This window comes from Pogoniulus pusillus, chromosome 15, assembly GCF_015220805.1.
Source record: "Pogoniulus pusillus isolate bPogPus1 chromosome 15, bPogPus1.pri, whole genome shotgun sequence".
Lineage (NCBI taxonomy): Eukaryota > Metazoa > Chordata > Aves > Piciformes > Lybiidae > Pogoniulus > Pogoniulus pusillus.
The window spans coordinates 903,139-927,684 of record NC_087278.1 but is presented as its reverse complement, the minus strand read 5'-3'; the positions used below and the strand labels follow the sequence as shown (position 1 = coordinate 927,684).

General features: G+C 57.6%; 2 protein-coding genes across 2 annotated transcripts in view; both read left to right on the top strand.

Annotated features, from left to right (window-relative positions):
- The window catches only part of LOC135181659 (uncharacterized), a 37,067-nt gene extending 18,729 nt beyond the window's left edge, over positions 1-18,338 (top strand). Inside the window, exons 3-5 of the mRNA XM_064154917.1 lie at positions 12,399-12,489; positions 17,315-17,425; positions 17,595-18,338. Of these exons, the coding sequence (XP_064010987.1) occupies positions 12,481-12,489; positions 17,315-17,425; positions 17,595-18,119 (645 nt within the window). The 5' untranslated portion in view covers positions 12,399-12,480 and the 3' untranslated portion in view covers positions 18,120-18,338. The remainder of the gene's footprint in view (positions 1-12,398; positions 12,490-17,314; positions 17,426-17,594) is intronic.
- Positions 18,339-18,719: 381 nt separating this feature from the next.
- PLXNC1 (plexin C1) overlaps positions 18,720-24,546 on the top strand; it is a 78,865-nt gene continuing 73,038 nt past the window's right edge. Inside the window, exon 1 of the mRNA XM_064154899.1 lies at positions 18,720-19,670. Within this exon, the coding sequence (XP_064010969.1) occupies positions 18,720-19,670 (951 nt within the window). The remainder of the gene's footprint in view (positions 19,671-24,546) is intronic.

Genomic DNA, 24,546 nt, shown 5'->3' with positions numbered 1-24,546 from the left:
GTTGCTTCTCCAGCAAGCAGAGGGCTAACAGAGCTGCTGCTGTGGTGGGCTGCTCAGGCCTGGACTGCAGTGTGACTGAGCAGGAGAAAAGCAGCTCTTGCTGGCCTGGCTCTCAGCTGTTAGCTGGGCTCGTGTGGGGTCCAGAGGAGGCTGCTTCATACCTGGCACTGGCACTGCAGAGCAGAGGTAGGCACAGTGGTGTGAAGCAGGCAGCTGTGGTGCTCTGAGTTAGTTACTGTGGAGTCTCACTGACAGCCTGTGTCTAATGCATCTGGAAAAGGCTGATCTGGAGGTAAAGGGTGCTAAAAGCATCCAGTGCCTTGGGGCTGCTCCCCAGGCTTGTGCTTTGACACTTCCTTTTCAGCTCCTGGCTGCTGTGCCAGGCTTCCCCAGGGGCAGACTTTGTTTGCATCCTGAGCTCTTGGTTCTCATTTCAGCAGGTGTGCTGGTTTGAGGCTAATTGGAGTAGTTTAGTGAGAAGAATTAGATGATAGGCTGTGAAAAGGGAAACAAAGGGCATGTCTGCTCCACTCACAGCTGCCTGAGATGTATAAAAGCAAGGACACAGGCAAGACAGTCTGTGTGTCTCTCTAGGCTGCTTCTGCTTCTAACCCCCTGGCCCATCCTCCAAACTCACCTTCTACCTCAGGCAGACTCTGGGATGAGGTAAAGGGGTGGGGAGAAGGTGGAGGGTGGTTGAGAGCCCCTCGTGGGGACTCTGGTTCCTGGGAGGGCTGTTGTGTTTCTGGATGACTTTTACCTTGTCTCTTTGTTTGTGGCTGTAACATACTGTGCCTGCTTGTCTCTTGTGCTGGGCTGGCAACGTACAGCTGCAGTCCTTCACTTCCAGCTGGCTGAGTCTAGCCTGGGTGATTTCATAAGAGCAGGGGGGCAGGGAACTCCCAAACCACACAGGTGGGTTTGGAAAGCCTGCAGAGAAGGAGACTGCACAACCTCTCTGGGCAGCCTGCTCCAGGGCTCACCACCCTCACACCAAAGAAGTTTCTCCTCAGTGTTGAGCTGGAACCTTCTGGGTTCCATTTGTGTCCACTGCCACCACTGACAAGAGCTTGACCCCTTCTTCCTGACCCCCATCCTCCAGCTGTTTATAGGCACTGCTCAGATCCCCTCTCAGCCTTCTCTTCTCCAGGCTGGACAGCCCCAGGGCTCTCCAGCCTTTCCTCATAGGATCACAGAATGGTTTAGGTTGGAAGGGACCTCAAAGATCACCTAGTTCCAGCTCCCCACCAGAGGCAGGGACACCTCCCGCTAGAGCAGGTCAGAGGTGACATAGTTGAGGATTCATCTTGGAGGTCTCTCCCAACCTGTTTGATTCTGTTCAGTTAAATTCTTCAAGCAGACTCTTTCCCTACTACCTGGAAGCAGAAACCTTCCTCCTCTTTAGAGTATTTCATAACAAGCAACTAAACTGTGACTGATTTGCAGTGGTTGCCACAAACGAGACCTTTGGGGCCAGCAGGCTGCGCATGGCCAGAACCAGGGGCTGGGCAGGGGCATTGTAATGATGCCTCTAGCCCAGAGCTGCTCTCCTGCTTCCCACGGGCACTGCTGGGCCGTTCCCTGGTGGTCAGAGCAGCTTCCCTCTGTTAACTAAAGCGCTCACAACAGGTGTCAGCAGCTTCCCACGGGAGGCGAAGTTCCTGCCGCGTTCGACAGCAGCGCCCTGGAACCTTCCAGGCTCTAATCTAATTCCTAGGATCAATAGCTCGTGTTACTAATAGGTTTTGCCAAAACCCTGGGATCATGTCCTACATATTACAGTAATTCTTTCCAGAAGAATTTCAATTTGTAAATGATGAAGAGCTCGCAGGGCTCCTTCTGCGCGCGGCGCCGCCGGGCCCCCTGCCAGCTGGTAAGCTGAAGAATGTGGGTGTTTAGTGCTCCCATCTGTTCAGAAGGCCTGGGGGTGAGCACTTATCAAAAGCAATATGTGGGCTTTGGGGCCGGGCTTTTTCCCCTCCCTGTCTGAGATTCCCTGGCACACTGTCCCACAGCAGCCCCCAGGGCAGCAGAGATTGCCCTCCTGGCAACTCGCTCTGCCCGCGGGAACCTCTGCAGCCCCACGGGCTGGGGCTTTGCCCAGCCCTGAGCTATGCTCTAGTTGATTGGATAGGGCTGGGTGCTAGGCTGGACTGGATGAGCTTGGAGGTCTCTTACAACGTGGTTGATTCTATGATAAACAGACCAAAATTCACATAGATATCTCATGGTTCCCACCCTGGTGCCTCAGATAGAAACAGGACCCAGCAGTCCACAGCTGTTCATTCTGGGGTGGGTCAGAAGGGCTGTGGTAGCAGGTCCAGAGAGGTTCTCCTGCCCCTCTGCTCTGCTGAGGCCACATCTGGAGCACTGTGTCCACAGTTCTGGGCCCCCAGTTCAATAGGGACGTAGAACTGCTGGAGAAAGTCCAGCACAGAGCCACAGAGATGTTGAAGGGAATGGAACAGCTCTGTTAGGAGCAGAGCCTGGCTGGGGCACTTAGTGCCGTGGTCTGGTTGGTTGGGCAGGGCTGGCTGGGTGCTAGGTTGGGCTGGAGGAGCTTGGAGCTCTCTGCCAGCCTGCTGGATTTTATAATTCTATGAGACCCACGAGCAGGAGCCCAAATCTTTCCTGAAGTTTGGATGTGTTTGGTTAAATGTTGGCAGTTTTGGTTAGGTTCCTGCCCTGACAAGCTGGTGGTGCTGTGGAGCTGTGCTCAGCAGATGAGACCCAAACGAACCCTCACTAAGTGCCCCAGCCAGGCTTGTCCTGAACATCTCCAGGGGTGGGGACTCCACTACCTCCCTGGGCAGCCCATTCCAATGCCAGTCACTCTCTCTGACAACAACTTCCTCCTAACAGCCAGCCTAGACCTGCCCTGGCACAGCTTCAGGCTGTGTCCCCTTCTTCTGTCCCTGGCTGCCTGGCAGCAGAGCCCAACCCCACCTGGCTACAGCCTCCCTGCAGGCAGCAATGAGCTCTGCCCTGAGCCTCCTCTGCTGCAGGCTGCACCCCCCCAGCTCCCTCAGCCTCTCCTCACAGGGCTCTGCTCCAGGCCCCTCCCCAGCCTTGCTGCCCTGCTCCAAACACCTTCCAGCACCTCAACATCTGTCTTGAATTCTAGACCCTTCACCAGCTTTGTCTGAAGCGCTGGGAAGAAGCTGGTGTGAAGGGGAGGTGCAGAGAGTCGTTTCTGCCACTGCAGAGCCTCGGGAGCCCTGGGTTCTGCCGCCCGTGGGTGCTGGGAGCTGCCGGCTCGGGAGGGATGTGCTGGGAAGGGAGCAGGAAGCACCGTGCAGGCATTTCCTGCTGCCCGAGGAGTTCTGCCAACAGGCTTCATCTCTGCTTCGGGCAGGGAGGCTGCCATCTGGCATCTTGGCTTTGCAGGGAGGATCGCCACAGTTTGTGCTGCTGGCGACAGCTCTGGCGCAGACCCCCAGGCACAAACCGGGGCGCGGCAGCCTCCTGCCTGCCAGGCAGCTCCTTCCCCACCCACCAAGGCAGCGCCCTCCCTGCCCTGCCTTCCTCCCTGGGACTGCCCTTGTGTTGTCTCAGCTCCTCGGCGCTGGCATGGAGCTTTGTAGGAGCCTTCCTGCGCGGCCCTGCTCCCTCTGCCTCCCCTCGGCCGCTCTCAGCGCCCTTCGCTCCCGCCGGCGGCGCCCATCGGCGCCCTGCGAGTGCCTCCCCGGGGATGCGAGGGATGCGAATCCCACTTATTGGGTATGACTGGACTAGCGGGAACCTGGGGCTGGGAAAGAGATCATCTTACCAGCCCCGTCGCCGTCTAACAGAGCCCCTGCTTTGTTCCCTTGAAGCCGCTAATTGCAGTGGCAGCTACGGTGCGGAGCCCGATTTTGGGACCATCCAGCCGCAGCGAAGGGACGCGAGAGGAGCGTTTGGACCATCCTGCAGGCTGCAGCTTCGGTGGGTCTCGAGTCAGAGCAAGACCAGCAGAAAGCAGTGAGGCTGTGATTATTTCTGCAACGCACTTCAGGAATATCCAAAGCAGCCTGAGCCAAGGAGCAACGGCTCTGAGCTTTTGGAAGGGCTCTGCAAGCTGCAGCCGGAGCCTGCTGTGGCTGCGCCGTGTTTAGAAAGCTAATAGAGGGCAGAAGGCTCAGGCGCTGCGTGCTTGGAGCACGGCAGAGGCAGAGTATTTGTTCAGCTGTGCCCACATAAAGGTGGGCAGGCTCTTCCCTGCAGAGGGCTCCAGCAGACCTCCCCCTGGTTCGTCCTGCAGCCTCTGCTAAAGAAGACTACACTACTTCTGGGGTTTGCTGTTCTATTTTTCTTCTGGTTCCTTCCTCCTTTTATTCCTCCCTGAAATCTTAGACTCCTGCTCCTGCCAGCTTGCCTGTGTGGGGCATCAACAAAAAAGGGACTGATTGAGCCAGGCCTCCTTCCATGCATGTTCACTCCTGCTCCTGTCAGAGCTCCTTCACAAAGCACAGCTGAGTTTGAGCAGTGTGCAGCTCTGGAGGAGAAGAATTCTTGTCTTTGATTAGCACCAGCGCCAGGGGTTACCTGCAGGTCCTTCTCCCATCTTCTTTCTCTTAGTTCTTTAAATAAGTACTGCCCTTTCCCACCATTGTAAATGCAGTTGCCAGCTCCAGCCCACATCCTGAGACCTGTGAAAGCTGAAGGGATTGGCCCAGCCTGCCCTTGCACCTGCTGCAAGCAGGCAGGTGAGAAGCTGTGGGAACAGAGGGATCTTTCTGAAGGAAAAGGGGATGTGGTTGTCAGTGCAGGAAAATGCCCCACCAAGTAGATCAGCAGAGTCAAATGCCTCTTCTCCCGTGCCAGTAACCTCCAGAGCTCTCCCAGCTCCTGTCTTAGCTGCCACCAGAAACATTTCCTTGCCCCAAAGTCCTCATGAGGCAGAAGGAAGAGGATGCAGAGTGCTGGAGCAGCCATGGGAGCTTTCAAAGCAGCTGCTTGCTCCAAGATAGGAGGTCTCAAGGGCTGCGTGGATGCGCTGCTGAGGGACATGGTTTAGCAGCAGTGGTGGGCTGGAGAGCTCCAGGCAGTTGCACTTGGTGATCTCAAAGGGCTCCTCCAACATCAGCAGTTCTGTGGTTCTGCATCTGGACAGAAATTCCTGGACAGCAATCATGGAATCAAGCAGGTGAGAAGAGACCTCCAAGATCAGTGATGACTTCCTGTGGCATTGGCTGTGTAAGCAAATAGCTCGTGCAAGTCAAAACCCCACTGCAGCTCCTTGCTAGGGAAAAAGGAGATTGAAGAGAGTGGTTGGACTTGCCAGAACAAGATGAATTTGTTTAGAAGAGGATTTGGTCTTAGAAGAGGCTTTAGGAGTCCTGGAAGGGGTTTTCCTCCTGTCAGGGAGCAGACACCAAATATTAGGAGGAATTTGTTGGCAGAGAGAGTGACTGGCATTGGAATGGGCTGCCCAAGGAGGTGGTGCAGTGCCCATGGCTGGAGGTGTTTGAGCCAAGCCTGGCTGGGGCACTTAGTGCCATGGTCTGGTTGGTTGGGCAGGGCTGGGTGCTAGGTTGGGCTGGGTGAGCTTGGAGCTCTCTGCCAGCCTGCTGGATTCTCTGATTCTCTGCAAGGAGGTTGCCTAGGGAGGCTGTGGATGGTCCCTCCCTAGAGGCATTCAAGGCCAGATTGGATGAGTCTGTGACCAAGTCTAGTGGGAGGTGTCTCTGCCCAGGGCAGGAGTTTGGAACTGGAAGGTCTTGAAGCTGCCTTCCAAGCCAAACCATTCTGTGAGTGCATAAATCCATGAGTGTGCAAATCCAGCCTGGATGAGTCCTTGACCAGGTCTAGTGGGAGATGTCTCTGCCCATGGCAGAGGGTTGGAACTGGAAGGTCTTGAAGCTGCCTTCCAAGCCAAAGCAGTGTGAGTGACTGAATCTGAGAGGTGGCAGCCAGGAGCTCTGGGCTGCAGCCCACGGCTGAGCTGCCGCAGCCGGGGCAGGGGCACGTCGGTGCCTCGGTCCGTGCGCGCTCACACACACACCGGCAGCAGGCTGCCAGAGCTTCCTCCCAACGACTTCAGCAGAGTGTTTGGATTTCTGCAGCCTGACACATTCCAGCCCTTTAATGAGGACCTGGGGATTTCTCCTGAGCTCACATGTAGGGAACGGAGCAGACTCTTTTTCCTGTGGGAGCATCAGCCCTGTGCCTGGCACGGAAATGGCATGGAGTTGCCCCTAATTCCTGCTGTTTACTTTTGAGAGCCCAGGATCTTGCAGAGTGCAGGGGAGTCAGACAAGGTGATAGATGACTAACAGGGAAAAAAAGAGAGAGGATGTGAAGCTGCTTTCAAAGGCTCTGGCACTGCAGTGCATGCCTGGGAGTCACTGTTGCGTGAGCTAATATCAGGCCAGTGAAAGCAGTTGGCTATAAATAAAAGGTGAAGTGCCCTCCCCAGTCAGCAGCAGCTCTGTGAGGGTGTTTGTCAGGCTCTAGCCCTGCTGCACTATCATCAGCTCACTTCAGGCAGAGGGTCAGGGAGAATTATAGCTGCCTTGTCCTGGTGCCAGCAGCATTCAAGAAGCCCTGATTTCCAGGAGGAAAAGAAAAGGATAGTTCCTGGGGTGAGGCTAAGCCCATACCACTTGCAGAGCCATGAGCTGTAGCTCAGTGGCTCCCAGTTGTTCTGCAGGAAAGGCTCACTGGAGAAAATGGATACTGTTATACACCTCCCCCTTCAGCCCCCGAGGCCTGCTCCTCTTCCTCCTGCCACTTGTCCTTGGTGCTGCTGCTGCCACCACTCCCCTCTTCTTCCCTGGCTGCCCAGCAGAGGATTCCACCATGTCCTTTCCCGTGGCCACTGGCTCTCAGAAGAGACCCAGCTGAGTGCTCCCTCCGGGTGCCTAGAGCCCCCCAGAGGGGAATGGTTTGGAGCTGAGGCAGAGCAGGCTGAGAGTGGAGCTGAGGCAGAAGCTGTTGAGTGTGAGGGTGGTGAGATGAGAGCCTGGCCCAGGCTGCCCAGGGAGGCTGTGGCTGCCTCCTTGCTGGGGGTGCTGCAGGCCAGGCTGGGTGAAGCCTTGAACAGATGAGTCCAGCTGAGAGGGGTCCCTGGGCATGGCTCTGAGCTCCCTTCCAACCTAACCTATTCTATGGTCCCATGAGGTGCTGCAGTTCAGGACTGGGTTACCTGCTCAGCTGGTTTCATGGATACCTCAGCAGAGCCTCACAGCTTATTCTCAGCATTTTTGTCTCCAACCATACCACAATGGAGTGGATTAGAAGGGCTGTGCTTAGGAGGTCGAGGGAAGCTCTCCTGCCCTTCTACTGTTCAAGCAAAGCCTGTCTGGGGCACTTAGTGCCATGGTCTGGTTGATTGGACAGGGCTGGGTGAGCTTGGAGCTCTCTTCCAACCTGCTTGATTCTGATTCTATACTCTGCCCTGGTGAGGCCACATCTGGAGTATTGTGTCCAGTTCAGGGCTCCCCAGTTCCAAGGACCTCAGGAAGCTGCTTGAGAGAGTCCAGCAGGGAGCCACAAAGATGAGGAAGGAAGCTGAACATCTTCCTTAGGAGGAGAGCCTGAGGGAGCTGAGGCTTGGGGCTTAGAGCAGGAGACTGAGAGGTGACCTCAGCAGTGGCTATCAATGTGTGCAGGTGAGTGCCAGGAGCTGGAGCCAGGCTCTGCTGGGGGATGCCCAGTGGCAGGACAAGAGACAATGGTGACAGCTGAGGCAGAGGAGGTTCCATGTGAACCTGAGGAGGATTTTTTCCCCTGTGAGGGTGCCAGAGCCATGGCACAGGCTGCCCGGGGGGCTGTGGAGTCTCCCTTTCTAGGGATATTCAGGAACTGTCTGGCTGTGTTGCCGTCCCGGGCTGCGCTAGCGGCAGGCAGGCTCTGGGCTGCAGAGCCTCGGAGCTGCTGCCGCAGCCTTCGGCTTCTCTTGGCCCGAGAGCGCCACCCAGCGGCCACGACCGAGACTGCAAGGTCGGCCCCAGGAGCTCCCAAGCGCATCCCTCAGCACCGCACCCAGATGGCACTCACTGGTACAGCCCCAAATGCATAACGTCCCCTCCAGTGCAGGGTGGCACCGACAGCTCCCTCTTCCATCTGGTCATCCCTCACCCCTGCTCAGGCCCAGCCCTTGCCAGACTGACTCAGATCGGTAGAAAATGTGATGGGACTCTGTGGGACCACTCAGACAAGACCAGCTCTGCCTGCCACTGCTGGCCAAGGCTCCTGTTCTGAAGTGCTGCCCAGCAGCTGACCCTTTAAGACTTTGCTTTCCTGACATTTCCTAATGTCAAATCTGAACTTTACTCACTGCAGCCTTCCTGTCATGCAATCAACCACAGAGGAGGGGAACAAATGGTTTCCTTTCCTGCTGCATGGCTGAAGACCATCACAGCCCTTCTGCATTTGCCCTCTTCTCTCTTCCCCAGAGGAGAAATCAATCCCAAACAACTCTGCTGGGTCCAGCCCTGTCTTCAAAGGCCCATTCTAGTTTTTGCTGCTTTCCACTAGGTCTGCTCCTCCTTAAAGCAGATGCCCTAAAAAAACCCAGAGGGCAGACATCAGCTGCAGCCTTGCCTGTGCTGAGCAGAACAGAAGGGTTGCCTCATGCCCCTGCAGACAGCATTTCTGCTTACACACAAGTTCAGCCCAAAGTGCCTTTGCACTAAGGCCTGCTGCTGCTGATTCACACCCAGCTTGTGACAGGAAACCCCAAGGATCCTGGACAACCCTGGGCTACCTTTGTGCTGCCAGCCTTGGGCCTGCTGCACTGGTGTCAGTCCCACAGGGAACCTTCTCCTTTCCAGAGACTTCATCAGCTTACATAGAATCACAGTCTTGAGCTGTGCCAGGGCAGGTTCAGGCTGGCTGTTAGGAGGAGGCTCTGCACAGAGAGAGTGATTGGCATTGGAATGGGCTGCCCAGGGAGGTGGTGCAGTGCCCATGGCTGGAGGTGTTGCAGCCAAGCCTGGCTGGGGCACTTAGTGCATGGTCTGGTTGGTTGGGCAGGGCTGGGTGCTAGGTTGGGCTGGATGAGCTTGGAGCTCTCTTCCACCCTGGCTGATTCTGTGATTTTATAGACAAGCTTAAATTGGGAGGGAGCTCAGAGCTCAGCCCCTCCAGCCTCCTGCCATGCCCAGGGACACCTCTCAGCTACACTCAGCTGCTCAAGGCCTCACCCAGCCTGGCCTGCAACACCCCCAGCAAGGAGGCAGCCACAGTCTCCCTGGGCAGCCTGGGCCAGGCTCTCACCACCCTCACACTCAACAGCTTCTGCCTCAGCTCCACTCTCAGCCTGCTCTGCCTCAGCTCCAAACCATTGCCCCTTGGCCTGCCTCACACCCCCTCAGCACAGCTCCCTCTGCAGCCTTCCTGCAGGATGCCTTCAGCTCTTGGCAGCAGCTCTGAGGTGCCCTGGAGCCTTCTCCTCTGCAGGCTGCACCCCCCCAGCTCCCTCAGCCTGTGCTCACAGCAGAGGTGCTCCAGCCCTGCCAGCACCTTTGTGGCCCCCTCTGGGCTCTCCCCACAGCTCTGTGTCCTTAAGAACAAATCCTGTGGGGGTTTCTTTCCCTTTATTAAATGTCATTCACCTCCCCCCCAGCTGCTCCTTCAGTTTGTGAGCAGGATTGGCTGTTATAATCCTGGCATCCAAAGTGTCTGCAGCCCCTCCCAGCCTGGCAGCTGCCAACACTCATGGCCAACAATGACCCCAGGAGCCTTCTGAGCACAGCTGTTAGCTGTTAACCTTGTGCTGAGCTGTAGCACCTGTGGGTCACTCCTGGAGGGCCAATGGCATTTTGGGCTTCATCAATAGAGCCTTGCCAGCAGCTGGGCAGGCAGGAGTCTGCTTCTCTCTCCTGCCCTGGGGAGACCTCAGCTGGAGTACTGCATGCAGCTCTGGAGCTCTGAGTGCAGGTAGAACATGGAGCTGATGGAGTGGGGCCAGAGGAGGCCATGAAAATGCTCAGGGGATTGGAACACCTCTGCTGTGAGGAGAGGCTGAGGGAGCTGGGGGGGTGCAGCCTGCAGCAGAGGAGGCTCAGGGCAGAGCTCATTGCTGTCTGCAGCTGCCTGCAGGGAGGCTGTGGCCAGGTGGGGTTGGGCTCTGGTGCCAGGCAGCCAGGGACAGAAGAAGGGGACAGAGCCTGGAGCTGTGCCAGGGCAGGTCCAGGCTGGATGTTAGGAGGAAGTTGTTGTCAGAGAGAGTGATTGGCATTGGAATGGGCTGCCCAGGGAGGTGGTGGAGTGCCCATGGCTGGAGGTGTTGCAGCCAAGCCTGGCTGGGGCACTTAGTGCCATGGTCTGGTTGGTTGGGCAGGGCTGGAGGCTGGGCTGGCTGAGCTTGGAGCTCTCTGCCAGCCTGCTGGATTCTATGATTCTATACCCAACTGCAGTGTTTGTCCCTGTACCCTTTGGGGACACCTTTATCCAGCAGCAGCCAAGGAGAGGCAAGCTCTTGCATTCAGTGTGTGCTGCTAATTATACCCAATTACTGCTGTAATTAAAATACTTCCACTGCTCTCTGGTGGCAAAGGTGGAGCATGTCCTGGGTCTCTCTTAGCTCAGAGTGTCAGCACTGAGGAGATGCTTCGACAGAAGCTACTTTTGTAGCCTCTGGACATGAGCTGAAAGTTTTCTTGCTGAATGTCGTTAGCTTAATTAATTTGGCTAACCTAATTAATCACACTTTCATTAAAAGCAACGACAAAAACAACTAGGCACAGCTTTTGTGTAGATAATGGACGGGGGGGGGGAGCTCATTAAGAGATTGCTCATACCCAGGCTTGGGAAAAGCTGCTCTATAGAGCTGGGATTTTCCTCTGTGCCGAGCCAGACTTTCACTCCTTTGTCTTTTTGACTCCTCTCAGATGACTGCAGAAGCAAAACTCCTCAGCTTGCAGCCTGCAGGCACTGAGCACCCTGCAGCACTGAGCTGGCTTCTCAGCTTCTCGTGTCCTGTTGCCATGCAGAAGTCTCCTCAGCAGAAGCCAGAATGGGGAAGTGTGACAGGGACACCAAAACCAGTTGCTGGAGTGACAAAGGAGGAGTTAAACTTGGGTTAGCTTTTAACTTGCTCTGAAGACTTGCTCGTGGAAAGCAGCTGTGGAGCCAGAGAGGAGAAGTAGGACAAGGGAGGTTCTTGTGCCCCTGTGCTCAGCACTGCTCAGGCCACCCCTGCAGTGCTGTGTCCAGTTCTGGGCTCCTCCATTGCAGAGAGATGCTGAGGTGCTGGAAGGTGCCCAGAGAAGGGCAGCAAGGCTGGGGAGAGGCCTGGAGCACAGCCCTGTGAGGAGAGGCTGAGGGAGCTGGGGGTGTGCAGCCTGCAGCAGAGGAGGCTCAGGGCAGAGCTCATTGCTGCCTGCAGCTGCCTGCAGGGAGGCTGTAGCCAGGTGGGGTTGGGCTCTGCTGCCAGGCAGCCAGGGACAGAAGACACAGCCTGAAGCTGTGCCAGGGCAGGCTCAGGCTGGATGTTGTTAGGAAGTTGTTGTCAGAGAGAGTGATTGGCATTGGAATGGGCTGCCCAGGGAGGTGGTGAGGAAAGAGAAGATCACAGGCAGAAGAACCTCCCTTGTCCTGCTGCCCACACTGCTCCTGAGCCAGCCCAGGATGCCATTGGCTCTGCTGCCCACCTGGGCACTGCTGCCTCCTCTGCAGCTCCTCTCTGCCAGCACCCCCAGGGCCCTCTCTGCCTGGCTGCTCTCAGCCACTCTGGCCTCAGCCTGTGGAGCTGTGTGGGGTTGTTGTGGCCAAAATGTAGCTCCAACATGCTCCATCAGGTCCATGGCAGTGGTACAGAGTTCTGTAGTAAGTACAGTAGAAGTGAAGCACATCCTGGGTAGGCAGAGCTGCTGCCATGTGCCTGCTCTGGAAGCTCAGACAAGCGGAGGATGAAACCCCAGTGGCTTTGGTTCTGGTGTTACTGGATGGCTTCTGTGCCTTCCTGCAGCCCTGCAATTCCATTTCCCACGCAGGGAATGCCTCCACTGATGTGGATTCCCAGAGCCTCCTGACAGGTAGATCACTTTATGCATTCCATAAGCAGAGGAGACAGCCCTGAGGCTCGGGGGGGGGTTTGCTTGTCCACAGGAATGCGGTGGCACATCTAGAGCCCAGGTCTGCGCTTCCAACCCCAGCCCAGCCTCTGCAGGGCTGCTTTCACTGCGTGACCAGCGCCTCTCAGCGCAGCGGAGAGCAAGCTCTGACCTTCCTGTGTGCCTCTCTCCAGTTCTTTTCCCTAACACAGCTACCAGGTCTCCAAAACCACGTTTGAAAAGGAAGCGCAGTGAGCTCGGAGCGGGGGGAGTGCTTCACGTAGAGAACTGTGGTTCCCTGAGTCCCTTCCCCAAGTGTTTTAATGGAGATGGGATTCAGGTCCCTGTCCTCTCCCTTCAGCCGCAGTATTTGCAGCCCTTTCACAGTCAATTGCTCCTTTTCTTCTCCTGCGGCAGCCCCTGGAGTTTCCTCTGCAGGGTCACAAAGGTGCCCGCGGCTGAACCTGCCCCTCCCTCCCCGCGAAGCCCACCAAGAGCAATGCAGCAGGTCAGCAACTTTCCGGCTCGGTGATGCACAGAGACAAAAGTGGAAAGCAGAGCTAAAATCCCACCCTGCAGGCTCCGGTTCGGCATTCAAAGGCACTTCACTTGGCCAGGGAGGGAATCCTGCCCAGCATGACTCCCCGAGGTCTGCTGGAGCTGAGTAGCAGTACAGAAGTGCCTCAGGTCTCTAAGGAGGAGAGCAGTCAGTTAAAGCCTTACCCTGAGGACAGGGTGCAGGTTAGCATTAGTGCTACCTGTTGTTACTTTGTCAGAGGAAGCTTATTTACCCCTTGGGAAAAGAAAAACGCCACAGCAGAGCCAAGCTGAGGTAAACACATGCAGTAAATAAATAAATTAAATCGCCCTTTGATGGGGCTTGGAGCCTCAGAGCAGGGGAGACAGGCAAGTGGGGCCCAGTGAATGAAATGCAAACCCAGATCTCATTTACTGAGCACTATTTTGTCAGATTCTCTGCAGAGTCATAAACTCAGATCAATTTAGCATGCTGATGAGAAACAAGGAGGAGGGAAGCAGGCAGTGGGGAAGCAATTGTAACTTAATTCAAGATGTGTTCTGCCTCACACCGAGGAGGATCCAAAGGAGTGCTCTGTACATTGCACGTGGAGCCAAGCCCTGCTGTGATTCTAACTTCAGCTCTCCTACACCCCCCTGAAATATATAAAGCCTGCTCAGGGTAGTGAGGGAAGCTCAGTTTGGTTCCCTGGCTTCTGCAGAAGCTTGGGTGGCAGTGCCAGGGTTAGGCAGCAAGGCTCTGTGCAGCCTAACCCTAGCAGGCAGAGTCCTTCATTTGCTCTTCCTGCAGTGCCTGAGAAACAAAACTCAGAGCAACAACTGGACAAAACCAGCAGCAGTGGGACTGACAGCCAGGCCAGCACCCAGCCAAACCAGCACCCAGCAGCAGGGCTGGACAAAACCAGCAGCAGTGGGACTGACAGCCAGGCCAGCACCCAGCAAGAGGCTTGCTGGTGTCTTCTTAGCTTTCATACAATCATAGAATGGTTTAGGTTGGAAAGTACCTCAAAGCTCATCCAGTTCCACCCCCCCTGCCATAGGCAGGGACACCTCACACTAGAACAGGTTGTTCAAGGCCTCATCCAACCTGCTCCTGAACACCTCCAGGGAGGGAGGTCTGCCCCTCCACTGCAGAGAGATGTTGAGGTGCTGGAAGGTGTTTGGAGAAGGGCAGCAAGGCTGGGGAGGGGCCTGGGGCACGGCCCTGTGAGGAGAGGCTGAGGGAGCTGGGGGGGTGCAGCCTGCAGCAGAGGAGGCTCAGGGCAGAGCTCATTGCTGTCTGCAGCTGCCTGCAGGGAGGCTGTAGCCAGGTGGGGTTGGGCTCTGCTGCCAGGCAGCCAGCACCAGAACAAGGGGACACAGCCTGAAGCTGTGCCAGGGCAGGTCTAGGCTGGATGTTAGGAGGGAGTTGTTGTCAGAAAGAGTGATTGGCACTGGAGTGGGCTGCCCAGGGAGGTGGTGGAGTGCTCATGGCTGGAGGTGTTTCAGAGGAGGCTGCATGAGGGTCTTGGTTCCATGGCTTAGTTGATTACAAGCTGTTAAGTGATGTGTTGGTCTCGGTGATCTTGAAGCTCTTTTCCAACCTGATGAATTCTGATTAATAACAAATATCCTCTGCAGCCTCCTTTTCTGCTTCCCTATCAGCAGCAGCTCAGCTCAGCTGGACTGCTGGTGGGTGTCTCTGGAAGGAGCTGAAGCCAGGAGCTCCTGTTTCCTTCAGGGGCTTCGGAAGGAGCTGGGAATGCTTTGCCACTGCAAGAATTGGGCCACTCACAAGCAGAAGGACTTCAGGCAGTAATTCTCAGCACGAAGCTGCTTCAGAAGCCTATGCAAAATTAAACGTTGCAAGATGAGGCTTTGGTCCAAGCCACTGCTTCCTTGGGCAGAGGGAGGAAAGAGCAGGAACAGAGCAGTGAAAGAGGCAGGAAGTCTCTAGAAATGGGCTCATATGGATGACCCTGGGACAGGTGGGGTGCAGCCTCCTCTCCCTCTGCTCCTCCTGGCAGCAGCCTTTGCAGTGCAGCCTTTCCAGGTCCCAGTCTAATCTAAGCAGAACCTGAAGCAGAACACTGCTGCTCGGGCAGCCAAAGCAGCCTGCAGCCCCGGGAGCTCTCACGTTGCTGCTCTCCAAGGCTGGAGTCAGCCTGGCCTCACCCACTGAGCCAGATCAGTCATTTGGTGAAGAATGTGGCTTATTTTAAACATAGAGCCTGAGAAACAGGCTGCTTGGTCAGCCCTGGGAGCCAGCAAAGGCACAGCTTGGGGATTTGGCAGAGGGAGGGACGTCTGCAGGAGAAGACCTATTGCTGGACGTGGTCTGTGGGCAGGATCAAAGATGTCTTGCAGATGGGAGGTTGCTGAGCCTCTGAAGCTGTGAGCAAGACATAAATAGCTGAGAGCTTTGCCTCTGCAGTGAAAAGCAACAGAAGGCAAGGCAGGGGCTGATGCAGCCCAGTGTGCCACGTTCAGCTCCCCTTGCACAGCTGTGCCAGCTGCATTCGTGTGCACAACCCACGTTGGTGCTCTTGGCATGAGGCTTGGCTTTGCTTACCTGGCACAGGGAGCTGCAGGCAGCGTTTGTTAGCACCTAGAGCATCTCTTCTTATATGACAAGGAGAGAAATCATCCAACCCTCCTGCTCCACATCCTTTACTGCATTTTGCTCATATTGGATGCATTGTTGATGTTGCCACAGCCTGAGTGCTGTGTCCAGTTCTGGGCTCCTCCATTGCAGAGAGATGTTGAGGTGCTGGAAGGTACCCAGAGAATGGCAGCAAGGCTGGGGAGGGGCCTGGAGCACAGCCCTGTGAGGAGAGGCTGAGGGAGCTGGGGGTGTGCAGCCTGCAGCAGAGGAGGCTCAGGGCAGAGCTCATTGCCCTAAAGCCTTCTCCTCTGCAGGCTGCACCCCCCCAGCTCCCTCAGCCTGTGCTCACAGCAGAGCTGCTCCAGCCCTGCCAGCACCTTTGTGGCCCCCTCTGGGCTCTCCCCACAGCTCTGTGTCCTTAAGAACAAATCCTGTGGGGGTTTCTTTCCCTTTATTAAATGTCATTCACCTCCCCCCCAGCTGCTCCTTCAGTTTGGGAGCAGGATTGGCTGTTATAATCCTGGCATCCAAAGTGTTTGCAGCCCCTCCCAGCCTGGCAGCTGCCAACACTCATGGCCAACAATGACCCCAGGAGCCTTCTGAGCACAGCTGTTAGCTGTTAACCTTGTGCTGAGCTGTAGCACCTGTGGGTCACTCCTGGAGGGCCAATGGCATTTTGGGCTTCATCAATAGAGCCTTGCCAGCAGCTGGGCAGGCAGGAGTCTGCTTCTCTCTCCTGCCCTAGGGAGACCTCAGCTGGAGTACTGCATGCAGCTCTGGAGCTCTGAGTGCAGGTAGAACATGGAGCTGATGGAGTGGGGCCAGAGGAGGCCATGAAAATGCTCTAGGGGTTGGAACACCTCTGCTGTGAGGAGAGGCTGAGGGAGCTGGGGGGGTGCAGCCTGCAGCAGAGGAGGCTCAGGGCAGAGCTCATTGCTGCCTGCAGCTGCCTGCAGGGAGGCTGTAGCCAGGTGGGGTTGGGCTCTGCTGCCAGGCAGCCAGGGACAGAAGAAGGGGACAGAGCCTGGAGCTGTGCCAGGGCAGGTCCAGGCTGGATGTTGTTAGGAAGTTGTCAGAGAGAGTGATTGGCATTGGAATGGGCTGCCCAGGGAGGTGGTGCAGTGCCCGTGGCAGGAGGTGTTGAAGCCAAGCCTGGCTGGGGCACTTAGTGCCATGGTCTGGTTGGTTGGGCAGGGCTGGGTGCTAGGCTGGGCTGGATGAGCTTGGAGCTCTCTGCCAGCCTGCTGCATTCTGTGATTCATTTTAGAGCCACTGTCCCAGAGCTCAGCAGATGAGTTGTGAAGGGATTTCAGGGTGGTGCTTGTCCTAGACACTGATTGCTGCAAGGTTACTTTGTTTTGGGGCTGTGTTTTTGCTGACCTGAGCGACAACAATTCTTGCACAATAACTGCCACTGGGGGTGGCAGTGGAGAAAGAGAATCAAAATTTGGTAACTGCATCACACTTCCTCCTTGAAAAAACTGCACTTGACTCGTTTGTACAGAGGTTACTTTTGTTCTAGTGCTGAGAGTTCCACTTTTGCCTGCTGAAAGCTAATTTAAGATAAAAGCAATGTAAATGGAGGGTCAGATGGCCTCTTGGTTCTGAACGAGATGTGCTCTTCTCAGGGACAGTGGCAGTGGGTCCTATGCCCATCCTCACCCAAGTGAGAACAGTGAAATGAGTCCATCCCTGCCCTTCACAAACCCACTTTTCCATTTATAATTCATCAAAATGCTGTTTTACTGGCAGCAGAGCTGGCAGCCTCTGCTCCTCATCCTGCTGATCCTGTGCCAGCAACAACCCCATGGGGAACAGAATCCTAAGACCCACAGAACGCACTGGGTTACAAGGGACCCCCAAAGGGCATCTTGTCCAGCCCCCCTGCACTCAGCAGGAGCACCTCCAGCTACAGCAGGCTGCCCTGGGACACACCACATGTGATCTCCAGGGATGGGCCCTCAACCACATCCCTGGGCAACCTGTTCCAGCATTCACCACTCTCACTGTGCAGAACTTCCTCCTGATGTCCAACCTAGAGCTGTTCTGCTGTAGTTTGAAGCCAGTGCCCCTCGTGCTGTTGCTACAAGCCCTCTGAACAGTCCCTCCTGACCCTGCTCATAGGTCCCCTTCAGAGCCTGAAATGCAGCTCTGAGGTCTCCCTGGAGCCTTTTCTTCTCCAAGCTTAACAACGTCAATTCTCTCTTTGTAGCAGAGGTTCTCCAGCCCTCTGGTCACTTATCTTTATGGCCTTCTGGACCTTCTCCATCAGGTCCACACTCTTCTTGCCCTGGGAGGTACAAAGCTGGACGCAGCACTGCAGGTGAGGTCTGAGCAGAGAGAGCAGTGGGGCCGAATCCCCTCTCTTGACCTGCTGGCCATATTGCCTTGGATGCAGCCCAGCCTGCCCTTGGCCTTCTGAGCTGCAGGTGCCCACTGCTGGCTCCTGCCCAGCTTCTCGTCCACCAGCACTGCAAAGTGCTTCCTAGCAGGGCTGCTCTCGGTCTCATCACCCACCCTGCATCGCTGTCAGCTGCGCCGCTCCAAGCGACCCGTCCCGGCCTCCTGTCTGCGCTGGACAGGTGTCGGTGTCCCGGCAGCAGGGCTGCAGAGGACAGGGACTTCTGCCTACCCTGCTGAACTCGGGAGGAAGTCTGGAGCCTTTGCTGCAGCTCGGACAAGCCCGTAAGTCCCCACACAGCTCAACCGTCCTGGGCAGGGTGGCAGCGATGGACTGGGCTGTTCATCCAGCGGCTGTGCAGTCTTTTAACGGGTACCAGCCGGGGTGCCGAGCTGGCAGCGTGCAGAGCCCGGTGCTCAGCAGAGCCTGGCCCCGTGCCCGCACCCCACACCCAGCCGCGGGCCGCTCCGCGGGCCTGCCTCCGCGCAGCACCTTCGCCCCGGCCGCGCCGCCTCGCTCCTCCGCCCGCTGCCAGCAGGGAGGCTGCAGCCGGGCAGGGAGAGACGCGCAGAGGGGTGCGCGGGGGAACCCCTTTGCCCCGGCGGGGTCCAGGTGAGCGACCAGGGTCCTGAGCCGCCGGGGAAGGACGGGAGGGGGTTGCCACCCCCCGGGGCCGGCAGCTTAGCGAAGTGGCCGCCCGAGGCGAGGCGGGTGTCGCCCCGCGCCGCGGGGAAGCGGCCGTCCCCAGCCCCGGCTGCCACCGGCATCCCCGGCTCCCCGAGTCCCGGCGACCGCCCCTATCTCCGGCTCCCCAGAGCCCGGCGACCGCCCCCATCTCCGGCTCCCCGAGTCCCGGCGGCCGCTCCCAGCCGCCGCTCCCCCAAGCCCCGCGGTCGCGGTGGGCTCCCGCGCCGCCGCCGCCCCCTGTCCGCGGCGAGGCGGGCCGGCGGGGCCGGGGGCGGGGGGGAGCTGCGGCGCACGGCGGCGAGGTGGCTCGGCAGCCCTCCCGGAGGAGCCCGGCCCACCGCTCTCGTGCGGGCGCCCCCTCCTCTGCTCTGCTCCCCGCCCCGAAAGAGGAACTCCCGCCCGCACACAAGCGCGGCCGCGGCGGCGAGAGCGGCGGCGGCGGCAGCGCCCGGCCCCTGGCGCACCATGGCGCAGCAGCGCCCGCCGCCCGCCGCCGCCTGAGGCGCCCCGCCGAGCCGAGCCCGCGCCCATGGCGGCGCCGCCGCCCGCCCTCCGCTGGGCGCTGCCCCTGCTGGCGGCGCTGGCGGGCGCCAGCGGCCCCCAGAGCTTCGAGCTGCCGGGGGCCGCCATCGACAACATCGAGGTGAGCGGCGGCGGCGTGCTGGTGGCGGGCGGCAGCTGCCTCTACGAGCTCTGGCCCGAGCTGCGGCCCCGCCGCCGCGTAGTGCCGGCGGCCGCGGGGCAGGGCTGCGGGGAGCCCCCCGGCATGCGCAGCAACCTGCTGCTGCCCTACGAGGAGGCCGGAGGGGTGGGGGTCCTGCTGGCGGGCTGGACCCAGAAGGACGGCACCTGCGAGGTGTGGGAGCGGCCGGCCTACCGGCAGCGCCTGAACCGCAGCGAGGTGGTCAGCTGCCTGCCCGACGGCTCCACCGCCGGCGTCGTCTTCCAGCTGTCCGGCGCCTGGTACCTGGCCGTGGCGGCCACCTACTCGACTGGCGACTCCGAGAGCCGTCTGGGCTGCGAGCCCTCCCAGTCGGACGAGGCGACCGTCATCACGGTGCGCAGCATGGACAACCTGGAGTCCAAGGAGGAGCTGGGCATCATCAAGCGCAAGAAGGAGCCCTTGCACTTTGTTGACGCGCTGCAGTGGGGGGATCATCTCTTCTTCCCCTACTACAGGTTGAAGGTCAGGCGGGCTGGCTACGTGGAGCCGCCCAGCATGGCTGTCCTGCGCCAGCTGCGCCCCACGGAGGGCGGCCTGACTTTGCAGGGGCACGTCTATCTGGACTGCGGCTGCAGGAGCCTCATCGTTTCCTCCAGCCTCATCCGACGGGGCGAGCAGGGCTGGTGGGTAGGCGTTTTCCACCACAACCACGGTGCCAAGGCCTGGAACACCACTGCCGTCTGCATCTTCGGGATGGAGGAGGTGAAGCAGCAAGCCTGCGCCTCCACGCACTTCATCGTGAACGGCAAGAGCTGCGTAAGTCTGCGCTTGGCTTTGCTAAGCCCTCGTCCCGCACGCCCTTGTGGACGCTGTTGTGCTTGTGGCTGGTGTTGCTGTGTGTGAGTGACTCTTGTGGAGCGTGGCCCTGGCCTGAGGGCTCATGAAGTTAGCAGGAACTCCAGAGCTGCGCCAGGCTCTGCTCGTTAGCCCTTCCAAGAAGCCAGGGCCTTACCAGGGTAGGGGCACCGTTCCCACCTGCGTGTGAGCAGAGACGTAGGTCTGAGGGCATCCCGGGGCGGGCCCGAGTCTCAGGCTTCCCACTCCACGAGCGGTGTGTTTTAGCTCCAGGGATGAGTCGCACTTCCTTGTACCTCCCGTCCAGCCTAGGTGCAGCACCTCCTGCCTTGTGTGCACCCACTGCTGTCATTGCAGCCACTTCAGGGGCCAGCAAAAGCCCATCCAGCTGGCTCTGTGCGCTGGGCTGTGTGCCTTGTTACCCCCTTTGCTCGCCGGTTGTTTATGGCTGCTTGTGCCCTGGTGGGTGTCCCCCAGACCTCCCAGGATCAGCCTCGCTGCAGAGGGGCTCACAGCCACCCTCCTAAGTCCGTCTGTGCAGCAGACAGCAACAGGCAGCGCATCTTTGTTGTTGCGCTGGTTACGTTTTCGCAGGCAGTGGTATCCCATGGAGATCACCTCCTTCCCTAACATTCTCTCGTCAGCTCCTCCTCCTTTTTGAGGGTGAGCTGGGCAGCGGGAGGACAGGATGGGCGAGGTTGCTGGATTTGCTGTGGTTCTGGGTAACGAGGAGAGAAATCAGCTAAAACTGACGCTGCAGACAGAGTTCAGGTGAAGAAGGTGCTTGGGCAGGGCTTTCAAGTCGCGCTCAGGAGGCTTTTCAGAGCTCTGGCAAACGGAGCACTGAAGAGCGTCGGGCAGAAGCAGAGGGGATGGAGCGAGGCATCATGAAGCAAGCCCTGGTCTCTTGCATCCTCCATCAGGGCCCCCTGGTTCCTTGCTGCGTTTGGATGGGAGCCGTTGGACCTCCCTTGAGAGAAGCACAGTGGCTCGACTGTCACTTCTTGGCTCCCCAGCGCTAGCCCAGAGCAGCGCACGGCGCTGAGCTCCTTCCAAACACAAAGCACCGGAGGGCATGTGTGAATCACTGCTCCTCTTCCTACTGAGCTGTGAGACTGCTGCCAGTGCTAGAGGATGCACTTATGAATGAGAAGCCCATATGTGGGTGAAGTAAATAGTGAAAGTCTAACAACAGAGCCCAAGCCAATCCTTTGCTTTCCAGTGCCAGTTTACAGCTTGCTGCTCTGACAAGGCAAACTGCGCGAATTTGGAGCCTCATCCTGGTCCCCAGAGAGCGAGTGGCTGCTTGGAGGCTGACTTTGTGTTCTTAGCCCCTAATTACTCCCGGGCGTTCTTGGTGAGGTGCTTTCTGAGCCTGCAGAACAGAGCAGAGCAAGCACCTCCCTGGGCAGCAGGGGCTTTTATAACTGCTTCCCGAAGCCCCATGCTGGAAATGCCAGGAGGCTCTCGTGGATGCCATGGAGTGGTGTGAAGCAGGTGTGAAGCAGCTATTTCTGACTCGCATTCCTCTCAGCCTCCCATCCCCCTTGCTTCCCAGTGCCTGAGTATGAGATATCAACAATCCACCTGTCTAAGGGTTGGTCTGACTCAGATCCTAGAATCCTGGAATCGTTTGGGTTGGAAAAGACCTTTGAGTCCAACCATAAGCCCACCCCACCATGGCCACCAAACCATGCCCCTAAGTGCCACGGCCACAGGTTTCATGAACACCTCCAGGGATGGGCACTCTACCACCTCCCTGGGCAGCCTGTGCCAACACCTGAGCAGGCTTTCAGATTGGACACCTGTGACTCCAGAAGTTACTTTGATGTCACAGGGGGCTTGCCCCTGCTGGAAGTGTAGGTTATCTTTGCTGCAGTGCAGAGGAATCTCAGCATAAAAATGCATGATCCTTGAGGTCCTTCCAGCCTAAACCATTCCGTGATTGTTTGCTTACCGCCCTGGCCCCACTTGTGGTGGGGTTATTAATGGTGGTGTTTTGGAGCAGTACATCCAGATCACTTCCAATGTGACCTGCTGGTGTTTGAACGTGCTGTGAGCTGGCAGGACATCTGTGTGTGTGTGTGTAGTAATAGGACTTACAACACTGCACAGCTAATTAGGCTCCCTTTTAATGCTAATTGTGTGTGCTGATGGTGTACAAACAGCAGCAAACACAAGTAGTTCAGCTTTAATATGTTTTTTATACTCCAGAAGGTTAGGCAAGGCTACTGCAGAGTAAGTTGGAAGATGACAGGCCCATATGCTGCTGCTTCTGGTTGTTTTAGACCAGCTCCTTCCCCTGTCTCTCACCAAGCCGTGGTGGGAGTCCCTGCAAACATGGAGTGTTCAATATCTGTATTGGTGATCTGGACCAGGGGGTTGAGGCCAGCATCAGTATGTTTGCAGATGACACCAAGCTAGGAGCAGCTGTGGAGCTGTTGGAGGGCAGCAGAGCCCTGCAGAGGGACCTGGCCAGACTGCATGGGTGGGCAGAGGCCATGGGATGAGACTGAACAAGGCCAAGGGCAGGGTTCTGCACTTTGGCCACAACAACCCCAAGCAGCACTGCAGGCTGGGGCCAGAGTGGCTGAGAGCAGCCAGGCAGAGAGGGAGCTGGGGGTGCTGGCAGAGAGGAGCTGCAGAGGAGGCAGCAGCTGGGGTTTCTCAGCATGGAGAGGAGGAAGCTGAGGGCAGACATCACTGCTCTCTATGGCTCCTTGAAAGGAGGTTTCAGGGATGTGGGGGTTGGTCTCTGCTCCCTAAGATCAGGAGAATGAAGGGGAGGAAATGTGCTGGAATTGTGCCAGGGGACAGTTAAGTTGGAGATGAGGAAGTTCTTTGCTGCAAGAGTGGTCAGTGCCTGGCACAAGGCTGCCCAGGGAGGTGGTGGAGTCCCCATGCCTGGAGGTGTTCAAGAAAGGTGTGGCCATGGCCCTTGGGAACGTGGTTTAGTGGCCCTGGTGTGGTTGGGTTGCAGGTTTGATGATTCTAGAAGTTTCTTCCGGCTGAACCAGTTCCATGAGTCTATGACTGATTGCTGGGAGTGCAGCCCCCTGTGGTGTGTGTGGCAGGTGGGCCAGAGTAGGCACCAGCCTGCCTCTTGCACTGCAGGTGCCAGCTGCTGTCTGGTGCATCTGTGTGCACCTTAGTCCCACTCTTCGGTGGGCACACCGGAGCTGTGGGGCCGAGGGGTGGTGTGGTACACAGTGCCCGGGCTGGGCTGTCAGCCTGTGCAGGAGTTGAAGGCAGCAGAGCCTTTCCCAGCAGGAGTACAGTCGCTGGAGTCGGGGTGAGGAAGCAGCTGCAGCTTGTTTCCCTTCTGAGCTTGTGGTTCCCCAGCTCTCTGCAACGGCTCTGATTACCTGTGGGCAAGACAGCCTCTTGCCTGGCTGCACTCAGGCAGCTGCTTGTAGTTGCCCTGTGTCTTGACACCACTTCTCAGTAGTGCTGTGCAAGAGGAACTTAGTCCTGAGTGTCTGTGCTCCTCACTGCCTTACTGTTCTGCTGCTGCGCATCCTGCTCTTAAGCTCCTCCCTGCGAGGAAGGTCCTGAGCTTTCTGGCCCTAACCCAGGAGAGCACTTAAGGGCATATTTAACACTAAGGTATATAAGTGCCTGCATCATCTTTGTGCCCACGCATCTGAGGTTAAGCATGAGCCTGAGTACCTCGCTGGATCACAACCAAGTTGTTGTGCATCCTGCCAGCGGCTGCGTGGTCTCCGCAGTTTTGCATTGCTTCGGCCCGAGGTGACATTTGCATGAAGTTTGAATGCTGTCCCTGGAAGTCACTTCTCACATCCAGCTGTTTCAAACAGCCTGGGACAGCTACCGAGCCTGTGGAGCTGCTGCTTGTGAGCCCGAGCTAGTGCCGGGCTTGCTTTGTGCAGCAGCGGCAGGAGGCGTTTTCTGCCAGCTGGAGGTGCTCGCCCCGGACGGCTGCAGCGCTGCCTTCCCAGAGGCATGAGCCCTCGGTGGCAGGAGGCAAGCGGTGCCCGAGGTGAGATGCCTCTGAAAAGATGTTGCACTTTGCTACAGAGCTCATTTTCCTCTGATCCACATCTTCTGCTTTGGATTCTTCCTGCCTCCCAGCGTGCTGGAGGAGTCTGTTGGTGAGGGCTTGCTACAGCACAGCCTGCGTCTGCGGCGGCAGGGAAGTGGTTGTGCCTCTGAACTCAGCAATGCTGAGGCCACACCTCGAGTGCTGGGTTCAGTTCTGGACCTCTCACTGCAAGGAGGACTCTGAGAGTCACAGTTTTGGCTGGAAGAGCTCTCCAAGATCCTCCAGTCCAGCCATCAGCCCAGCACTTCCATGGCCCCAGGAGCTGTGGACATACCTATCTTGAGCACCTCCAGGGTGTTCTTCTCTGACCTGACCCTCCCCTGGCACAATTTCAGGTCATTTCCTTTCCTTCTATTGCCCCATACTAAGGAGAAGATCCCAACCCCCTTCTCCCTGCAGCCTCCTCTCAGGGAGCTGCAGAGAGCAATGAGGTCTCCCTCAGCCTCCTCTTCTCCACACTGCACACCCCCAGCTCCCTCAGCTGCTCCTCCCCAGCCCTGTTCTCCAGACCCTTCCCCAGCTTTGTTGCCCTTTTCTGGGCACACTTCAGCTCCTCAGTGTCCTTCTTGAAGGCTGGATGAGGCACTTACTGCCATGGGTTAGATAATTAGAAAGGTTAGGTGATAGGTTGGACTCGATGATAGCACTAAAAGCCCTGTGAGAAGAGGCTGAGGGAGCTGGGGGTGTGCAGGAGCCTGCAGCAGAGGAGGCTCAGGGCAGAGCTCATTGCTGCCTGCAGCTGCCTGCAGGGAGGCTGTAGCCAGGTGGGGTTGG